Here is a 10,746-nt window from a genome sequence, read left to right on the forward strand (position 1 = left end):
TTCAAAGACCAAATTAAGACCACACTGAAGAGAGGCCAGATCAACCCCTCTTCACTGGAGGAACTCGCTTCCTGTCGCGACCTCTGGCGTTCTCGCTCCGCAAAAGGAGTGCAGCATATGGAAAGCCAGTGCACACAACACCGTGCAGCAAAGCGTGCAAAGAAGCATGCCCGCAAAGCCACCCCTGTTCCCCCCAGTACCGCTTTCATCTGCCTGGTCTGCAACCGTGACTGCGGATCCAGGATCGGACTACACAGCCACCAGAGGACTCACAGATAGGAGAAGATGGTCATCATCGGACACGATGGACAACCACAAGCAAGCAAGTGTGTGTGTGTGTGTGCGTGCGTGTGCATATTCTTTGGGAACTGAATATTAGGGCTGTGAATCTTTGGGTGTCCCACGATTCGATTTGATTCCGATTCTTGGGGTCACGACTCGATTCAAAATCTAAAGCATTTTTTTAATCTAAAGCATTTTTTTCCCCAGATTCAAAACAATTCTCTATTCAAAATGATTATCGATTCAATACATAGGATTTCATCACAATCTACTCCAGCCAACTGAAGTTACTAATACTACATAACTTGAAAATGACTGAAGACATGATTGCGAACGCAGTGATTGCGAATGCTGTGGGCACTAACTATGAGACCCTGCAGCTCATGTCTGTCTGTCTGTGTGTGTGTGTGTGTGTGTGTGTGTGTGTGTGTGTGTGTGTCTGTCGGTCTGTCCCGCTGTGACACCACCCGCCCGCCACCAGAGGGTGCAGCTGTAGCACACACACACACACACACACACACACTCACACACAGGGCGCAGCTGTAGCACACACACACACACACACACACAAACAACCACACACACACACGAGCTGCGTTCGCTTCCCGCGTTTGCGCGTCTTACTTGTGTTTACTGTGATTAGGGTAAGCTTACAATTACATTTCATATCACAAACACCATGTAGTGAAAACTCCTGTAAATGTAACCAGATTCGATTTTTTGGGAAATTATGAATCGATGTTGAATCGTTCATAACGGGAATCGTTATGAACACATGTTTGAGATTGAAAACAACGCTGTGCGTGGTCCTGTGGGATAGAGAAACGTGTGCCCCCTGTTCAAACCCCACACCACCATAGTTAATGGCCACAATAACTATTGCTGTGGTACTGTAGTTGTGTCATCAATACAATGGCTTCTCCTAATGCTGCTGCAGCTACGGTAATTGCCAGTGAATGTAATGTGATTACAGAGGCTATAGTATTGTTGAGCCATTGTGAGTTGTGACTGACTGCACAGGACTGATCTGGATTCACTTATTTTGTCTCCTGCCAACTCCTTTGGCAAAAAATATGGACGCATTATCCTGATTCTATTGTGGAAAAAATAAGAAGACAATAAATACCTGATTGAGAAGGGTTTGTACACGTCGCTGTCAGAGGTGTTTAAGTCATATCTGTATAGTCAAGATCTGTACTTAAGTTGAGTACAGTATGTTTATGTACGTCTACGTCTACTTTCCACTTTTCTTTTAACTTTTAATACATTTCCACATTGGCATTCAAAATGGGTTTCCTTTGCAAAGAAAATAGTGTGTCAAGTAGGACTAAGCTGTAATATATAATATTGCTACCATTGTTGATTTTGAGTTCGACAGCAAATTAAAAAAATGTTTCAGTATAGTTTCCGTCAACTAAATATCCTACAATTTTAGTCGACTAAATCTACAGTTGATTTTGTCTACAATTTTTCCCTGTTATTTGTTATAGTTGACTTTCATATTTACCAGGGTTTTACTCTAGTGTGGCTTTGAAATACTTTTTCCACTCATTATAGAAAATCCACTCTGTATTTGACACCCTTCTATTACTGTACATACAGTACATCAGGGCTACACCCATAAAGACTAACCTACTGTACGCACCATGGGTGACCGGGCACTCTGCTGTGGAACGCTCTCCCCACCCACCTGAGAGCCCCACAGTCGGTCGACACTTTTAAGAGAGGACTAAAAACCTTCCTTTTTAACCAAAGCATTTTTATAGCCTTGCCCTTAAGTTTTAAATGTCCCTGTTCTATTAGATGTTTTTAATGGTGTGTTGTTTCTTCTGCTTTTATTCATTTGCTGTAGCACTTTGAGATTCTGACGAATATAAAGTGTGTATAAAATCCATTATTATTTATTATTATTAAGTACATTACAGACCTAGCCATGTTACACGTTCCTCCATCCTCTCTCTTTAATTCACATCTCTCTCGCTCCTTTTGTCTTCAACTTTCATTTATTGGCTGAGATTTGGGTGTAACCATCAGGGCGTACATCCATTACACATTCTCTGTGTCATGGAAACGTCATACTGTATGTTACTTTCCATCCCAGTTGTGTACAGTCAGTGTTCTATGTGTTTCATTAGTTCTTCACTGGTTTCAAACTGGGACCTGAACTCTGCAATATTGGTCCATACAATCTACACACAATAGAGCGTCACAGTCCCGCCCCCTTTCAGAACGACGAGTGGCCCAGGAAATTATTCTCCATTCATTTTCTCCATAGGCTTTTCAAAAGGTATTTATATAAAGACGGTTACGCCGCGGACAAAGCCAACTCGTATTGTGACAAATCATGACAACAAACACAATATTTTGTGCCGATCAAATAATTTGAAAGAAGAAAATAAAGGCAGGATACAACACTATTTGTTTTGTTTTTCTTCTTACTAATTATTTGATCGGCCCAAAACATTGTAATTATTTATGATTTGTCACGATCCGAGTTGGCTTTGTCCGCTTTGTAACCGTCTTTAAATAAATACTTTTTGAAAAGCCTATGGAGAAAATGAATGGAGAATCATTTCCTGGGCCACACGTCGTTCTGAAAGGAGGCGGGACTGCGACGCTCTATATAGCCTGGCTACACCCAATGGATGGATGGATGGATGGATTTTATTTTGTCATTGAACACAGGTGTACAACGAAATAAATCTGTTGGCATCAATCCAATGCAATACAAAAAGGCAATCATAGTAATGCAAAAGTTGTTAGTAGTGGCCTCCAGTAGGTGCCAATACATTATTATAATAGTTTTCCACTTGTGACCCTTGTGAGAATTAAGCAGTGTCATACAAGAGGAGAGCTGTTCTGTACTACACTGTCAAAATCCTGAGTGTACATACACATAGAATTTAGACTCAGGATTGGTCCAAGAAAATCACAGCCCTGTTGACATTCAGAACAACAGCACAACCTTGAGTGTGATGTTTAAAATTTCCCCGCCAGGATTAATAAAATGCAATCTTATCTACATTATATTTTTTATCATTTTATCATAGCAATTATCATATAGCCTATATATATATATATATATATATATATATATATATATATATATATATATATATATATATATATATATATTTATATATTTATTCACTAACTTTCTTTGGTGAATTAATGCATGTTTCATGAACTGTGTGTTGGTAAATTCCTAGCGAGGACATGGGAGCACACTCCGGAGCACACTGAGTGCTTTCTTGTCCATTCAGAAATGAAAAAGGGTTAGAGAGAGCAGACACTCTATAGCTGAAGAGACGTTTTGTCACTTGTTTAGACTTTAGAGAACGAACACACGCTAGCATCACTGCCTCATATTGTTAACAAGCCTATTTAGGTCATGCTTTGATAAAAAAAAAACTGTTTGGCAACTATCAGCAAAATTATCATTATCAAACTAAAAAATTATTTTTTTATGTACAAATTCCTGTCTAGAACATCTGTTTACCAGATTAGAGGAGGACACCCGTGGAGTTTGGACTCAGTGTTGGGGAAGGTCTCACAAGCAGACGCATGCTCCAAATAATTCCACACTTGCTCAGTATTCTGGCTATAACTTTTTTCCACACCGTTAATGTACTTGCACGATGTATAGTTTCTTTGAAACGCCATTATTACCCAATCATTTTACAGACCGTGCGTGCGCGTGCGTGCGTGCGTGCGTGCGTGTGCATTCTTTCTCTTTTCAAGTCGAGAAACGGCGCGAGTCGCTGCATCTTGTCATTCTTATGGCCATATTAGCTTATTGGACAGATTATTAATAGGTGGCTGGGTCGTGCCCCTGACGACACTGGATACAATTTATCTAGATCCATTTTAGGCGGGAACCCCTTTTGGTGTTAGCATTACGTTATGCTTTAGCTATTTAAAAATAGCAGATCTACAAGCCACCGAGTGTCGCGCTACGAGCTTGTAGATCTGCTATTTTTTTTAAATCGAAGAGCGACTAACAGAAGACATTTTTAGAATCTGATCTCAGGTCAGAATGAAAACTGTCAGGATGTAGAAGACATTTTTTGAATCTGATCTCAGGTCAGAATGGGTTAAGGGAGGATGGGCAGGCGGACGAACCACATCATCAAGGTCATGTCATAACCATATAAGGATTTCCCAGTCCCAATGCAGCTGCGGACAAAATTGGATTGTGTTGTCTAACCTCAATGTGTCATAATGGCATCCGGCCCCGAGTGGAATAGTATGAGAGTGGCGACACTAGCGTTGACTCCCAATGGAATGCGGAAGTGCTCATTCTATCTCAATGGGATAGTTCCAATGTTTGGAACTATAGCCCATCGGCATCCGCTCTGCGGTGAGATCAAAGCGTTGTCGCCAGACACGCCACTCTCTTATTATTCCACTCGGATCCGGCCCTAACAAATTAGTCAGAATAAATGCCTATGAAAAAGGGACAATGACTGACAGACAGATAGAGATCTCTATATATGGCCATATCAGTTGGATCACTGGTGCCAATCTGGCTAACAAATTCTCCTTCATGATTATGACAAAGATAATTGGATACTCTGCCGTGCTCTGATGAGATTCTACAACAGAGCATCATGCTATGTGTTCAATTATGCTTGTTTTAACTTTGTTGTAATTGTCATTTAGATCTTCAGCTGCCAGTGACGGAACCAGACATCAACAACCGCCTCGAGTCTCTGTGTCTGAGCATGACAGAGCACGCGTTGGGAGGTAACACACACACACACACACACACACACACACACACACACACACACACACACACACACACTGTACACTCAATTCACAATGTCAAACCAAGACTAGAATAACATAAAACAATCTTCATTTTTGTTTTTGTCTTCTGTTGACATGCATTTTTTTAATTTATCCTACATTTCTTAACTTCATGAAGACGTTCTTTGAAAAATATTCAAAAGGTTAAAACTAATAAAAAAGGTAGATTTCTTAACTAAAACTAAAATTACTTGCACTCGTAAACCTAAAACTAGAAATGTCGCAATTTTGAAAAAAGTGTGGTATCGCTTACTAGGCCCCTCCCACTAATTTTGCTAGCCAATTACAATGTCACGTCACCCCTGTGATCACGTGTAAGTAATTTGGAGGGGAATTATCCCGCCAAAAATATTTTTTCTGCAACAAACGGTTACTCTTTTTTACATATACGGTGCCCCCTATGACGACCCCCATTTTCAAGACTAATTTGTTGAAAAATAACATGAAGACCAAATAGATAATTTGGTCTTCAATGTTCTTTTTCCACAAATGAGTCTTGAAAATGTGGTCTTCAATGTTATATTTCCACAAATGTGTCTTGAAAATGTGGTCTTCAATGTTATATTTCCACAAATGAGTCTTTGAAAATGGGGGTCGTCTTATAATCAGAGTCGTCTTATATTTGGCACAATATGGGTATTTCATTGTGCTGTCTAGAGCATCACGTGACATTAAAATAACGTATCCCCAGATTCCCCAGCTACAACATCTCCACCACACCACTGGGTAATACTAGCGTCATGTCCAGGGTGTGTACTGTACTTGTACAGTACATCATGGCTGGGAGATGCACTTATACATCAAGCTGTCTCATGCTACATATACAGGAGATAGGCTCCTGCCCTGAGGGCCACATGGCTACTTGTGGTTTCCAAGATTCACTGCAGTTTTTGTTACGACCATGTGAGACCGAGGCCATGTACTCATTATACTGGATGTTTTTTTATTTTTTTGCATGCCTGCACAGAATACACATTTATGCAAATGTGGAGTTTTGGGGGGGGGGGATCACGATCACTGCTGATGAGTGCCACACGGGACCCCCCCGTTGTCTGCCGACCATTGTTTGTAGAGTGTGTGAATTCGGAGTTTTAGACTTTTAGTTAGTCCGGTCATTCATTACTTCATTCAGTATTGTAAGTGATTCACTTAACTTCATACAGTACAGTCAGTAGGAAGTGGCGATTGTGGTACAGGCGGTAGTGTAAAGGTTTGCAGTGTTGGGCAAGTTACTTTGAAAGCGTAGCTTGTAAAGCTACAAGTAGCTCACCATGGCAGTAGCTTGATCAAGCTACATAGCTACCCCTGGAGAGATGTAGCTTGTAAAGCTACAGCTACATGGAAAAAGTAGCTCAAAGTAGCTCAGCTACTTTTTATTTTTCAGCGTTAAATTGAGAATGTACATGCGGGAGACCCCTCCTCCCCTCTGGGAGACCCCTCCTCCCCTCTGGGAGACCCCCCCACCCTGCTCCCCTCGGGGAGACCCCTCCTCCCCCTGCTCCCCTCTGGGATTCCCCTCCCACCCTGCTCCCCTCTGGGAGACCCCTCCTCACCCTGCTCCCCTCTGGGAGACCCCCCCACCCTGCTCCCCTCTGGGAGACCCCTCCTCCCCCTGCTCCCCTCTGGGAGACCCCCCCACCCTGCTCCCCTCTGGGAGACCCCCCCACCCTGCTCCCCTCTGGGAGACCCCTCCTCCCCCTGCTCCCCTCTGGGAGACCCCCCCACCCTGCTCCCCTCTGGGAGACCCCCCCACCCTGCTCCCCTCTGGGAGACCCCTCCTCCCCCTGCTCCCCTCTGGGAGACCCCCCCACCCTGCTCCCCTCTGGGAGACCCCTCCTCACCCTACTCCCCTCTGGGAGACCCCCCCACCCTGCTCCCCTCTGGGAGACCCCTCCTCACCCTGCTCCCCTCTGGGAGACCCCCCCACCCTGCTCCCCTCTGGGAGACCCCTCCTCACCCTGCTCCCCTCTGGGAGACCCCTCCTCACCCTGCTCCCCTCTGGGAGACCCCTCCTCACCCTGCTCCCCTCTGGGAGACCCCTCCTCACCCTACTCCCCTCTGGGAGACCCCCCCACCCTGCTCCCCTCTGGGAGACCCCTCCTCACCCTGCTCCCCTCTGGGAGACCCCTCCTCACCCTGCTCCCCTCTGGGAGACCCCTCCTCCCCCTGCTCCCCTCTGGGAGACCCCCCCACCCTGCTCCCCTCTGGGAGACCCCTCCTCCCCCTGCTCCCCTCTGGGAGACCCCTCCTCCCCTCTAGGAGACCCCTGCTCCCCCCTGGGAGACCCCTCCCACCCTGTGATACCAGGGCCAATCAGAGGCCAATTAGAGGCAGCTGTCAAGTGCTGATATGCCCTCAAAGCAATCAGAAAAAGGAACAGTCCTTGATTTTTCAAAGGGGGTTCTAGTACAAGAATTAACACAGCAACCAATGGTCAAAATTAATATATTTCTTTCATGTTATTGCCCAAAATTGTAGCTTGTAACTTGAGTAGCTAAGCTACAAAAAATGACCCAAAAGGTAGCTGAGCTACTTGACGAGGTACACAAATATGAATGTAGCTAAAATACCACAAGCTACAGCAAAATGTAGCTCAGCTACGTAGCTCAGCTACATGTAGCTTAATACTCCCCAACACTGAAGGTTTGCTCCGGCCTGTGTTTGACTGCATACAGTGCAGAGAGAGAGTAAGAGAAAAGAGGGGGGGGGGGGTGGACATGAGTGGGTGGAAGCAAGGGGCAGGTTAAACCATTTTGACCTGAGATCAGATTCTAAAAATGTCTGTTTGAAAATGACAGTTTTCTGAAAAAGCTATGTTTCTATGTCAGTCGTTCTTAGATTTTTCAAAAATAGCAGACCTACAAGCTCGTAGCGCTAGGCGCGCTATGAGCTTGTAGATCTGCTATTTTTCAATAGCTAAAGCATAACATAATGCTAAAACCAAAAGGGGTTCCCTCCCAAAATGGGTTAAACGGAGTAACCATTCCCACGTGAAGTGGAGTTGAGCCCAGGGTAAAGTCGCCGCCTGCCCCTGCCCCCCCCCCCCCCCCCATCTCCCCCACCAAACTGCACTCCCAGGCTAAAGACAGTGAGCCTCAGTGCTCGACAGAGAGCCGGCGGGCGGACAAGTGTTGCTTTGTGTGCACGGCTGTGTGTGCATGTATGGTGGTTAGCAGCAGGGGAAAGGCAAGAAGCAGAGGTGGGTACAGAGGGAGGGAGTGCCCCCAGCTATGGAATGCTAACTCAGTCAAAACCTATAGTTCCGGTCTCGTCCACTGCACCCACACGCCTCCACAGACAAACAACTAGACAGGCCTTGGAACTATGGGCACAAATCATGCCATCGCTGTCAGGCAGAATCCTTGTGTATAAAGAAAATGTATAAGCCCAAAAGAGGTTGAAAGAGGTCTGTGAGTTGTATGAATATTTAACCAATGAAAAGTATTAAAAAGATCTTATGACAACATAATAACGGCATTGAATCCATCAGAAGACAGGCACGTTTTCTGCCCAATAGTGATGATTATGTTTGTCAGCCTCTAGCTAAATCAGTGTCAGCTCAAAAAAGCATGTTAAGGGTAGTGTGTGTTTTGGTGTGGCCTTTGGCCCCTCACTGTGCACTGGGTCTGAAAGGCTTCAGTCCATGACACAACAGTTGCTAGCGAACATACAGCACCACATACTCAGAGATACTGTATATGAGCCAGCATGGTGAGAGCTGCATCTTCATCATCAGAGTGGCAAATAAATAGGTTCATAGGTTGGCTGAGAGCCTCCAACCCTCTCAGACATTATAAAATAAAAGGTAACGTTGGACCTCACGTGGCTTATTGCTTTTCTAAAATGGCTACAAACATGGCAACATGAAAATCATAAAACTATTCCTAATAATATTCACTAAAGAAAGTAGTTACACTTTGCGGCCATCAGGCAGAGCCACTTCCTTGTTTACTCAGGCAGTCCAGCCAGGCTGTGTGTTAGGCCTATACTGTACAGACACAACAAAACTTAAGTGATAGGTCAATATCATGGTAACTAACATATTCGATAGAAATTCATATATTTTTTATTCCAGATTTAACTAATATGTCTGTGAACAATACAATGGAAGACGCTAGCATAGCTGCTTAGCAAAGCGACCGAGACATTGCGAGGGCGATCAGCGGTGATGACAAGGGAATAGGTGTCTTTACAAGCCATGTCATTCACCATCCTATGAGCGCGGGCTGTGCTTAGAAGCCTGCATGGCCAAGGTTGGTAAAGGAAATTCAGCTACAGCACTGTGGAAAGAAATAATGCACCTGGGATTGATATAAACTGATTTAAGGTGTAGATTATCATGAGATTTATCACGTGGTCTAATCTGAAACCAGCCAATCAGAATCAAGTATTGGGACCGTTTTAGAATGAGTACTTACACTGTGTGGCGATGAGTGGAGGACAAAGCACTCAACCCAGTAGTGAAAGTCATGTCAAGTATCCAAAAATGCACACTTGCACTCAAGTAAAGTACCGAAAAGTTCACTGAAAGTTTAAGTCTAATGCATTTCATTTGTATGCTTTTTCTCTGTTCTTGTTCAGATGGCGCTGACCGCACATCGACAATTTGAGACAGGGACCGGAGAGAGAGAGAGAGGCAGTGCCACCGTGAACACCCAGGATGGATAACTCATCTGGAGCTCACCAACTCTCCCGTTCCCTCATCCTGTAGCCAATGGTAGAGCTCAACCAATGGACTGTGGGCGGGGTCTGAGTGACAAAACCGAGTCACTCAGCTTACACAAGCTATCACATTGGCACCTTCCACCGGGTTTGGAAAAAAAAGTACACTTCCTGCTATCCCAGTACGCTCTCATTCCTCTGGGTCTGGGTGGGGTGGGGCGGGGTGGGGGGGGGGGGGGGGAGCGAAAACCCTTGAATATGATCTGGACAGTGTCTGAAGATCGCCCTCTGGCAGGACGGAGGAAGTACTGCAGTCAAGTTGTCAGGCCCAGCAGAATGGGGAGAACTGTGGGAACAGGTGATGCCACAGTAAGACTGCGGTCTACCTGTAAAGGCCCTTCCGGTCCCCAGCCTATCTGAACATGGTCATGTCCTGATCACGTCTTGGCAGTCGATGCGTTTCAAAACCCTTATAGTACCTCAGACCCAAAAAGCAAGGCGAATTTAAGAAAAAAAACACAGAGGGAAGTTTGTTATTTCCTTGACTGCTTCGACTGTGGATTTGAGCATTAAGTGAGAATGGTTGGAAGCGTGGGGAAACTCTTCGCTCTGTATCGGGTGGCAAATCATTTGTATTTGTATTGTTTACATAATGATGCTACTTTCAAAGGGTACAAAAACATGTAATGAATTTTTCAGGTATGAAAGTATATATATATTATATATATATATATATATATATATATATATATATATATATATATATATATATATATATATATATATATATATATATATATATATATATATATATTCCCCTCCCACCTTTTTCTTTACAGTGTCAGCATTCTGCCATGGTTGCTTTAATTCCCATGCAGTAGCCATCATTGCTAGTTTACAACCAATGTGCTTATTCTTTATTTTGCTTGCCAAATGCCAATTGCCAAGTTATGTTGGAGTGAAAATGTAACAAGAGGGAAAAAGTTAAAG

The 10,746-nt window shown here is 44.2% G+C and overlaps 1 protein-coding gene across 3 annotated transcripts in view; it reads left to right on the forward strand.

The window, feature by feature from the left end:
• samd4a (sterile alpha motif domain containing 4A) overlaps positions 1–10,464 on the forward strand; it is an 85,502-nt gene extending 75,038 nt beyond the window's left edge. For all 3 annotated transcript variants that reach the window (XM_083791425.1, XM_083791424.1, XM_083791426.1), the window contains 2 exons: positions 4,945–5,028; positions 9,676–10,464. In XM_083791425.1, the coding sequence (XP_083647551.1) occupies positions 4,945–5,028; positions 9,676–9,704 (113 nt within the window). In that variant the 3' untranslated portion in view covers positions 9,705–10,464. The remainder of the gene's footprint in view (positions 1–4,944; positions 5,029–9,675) is intronic.
• Positions 10,465–10,746: the final 282 nt, after the last annotated feature.

The sequence above is a fragment of the Protomyctophum parallelum genome (genome assembly GCF_964188405.1).
Source record: "Protomyctophum parallelum genome assembly, chromosome: 2".
NCBI classification, from domain to species: Eukaryota; Metazoa; Chordata; class Actinopteri; order Myctophiformes; family Myctophidae; genus Protomyctophum; species Protomyctophum parallelum.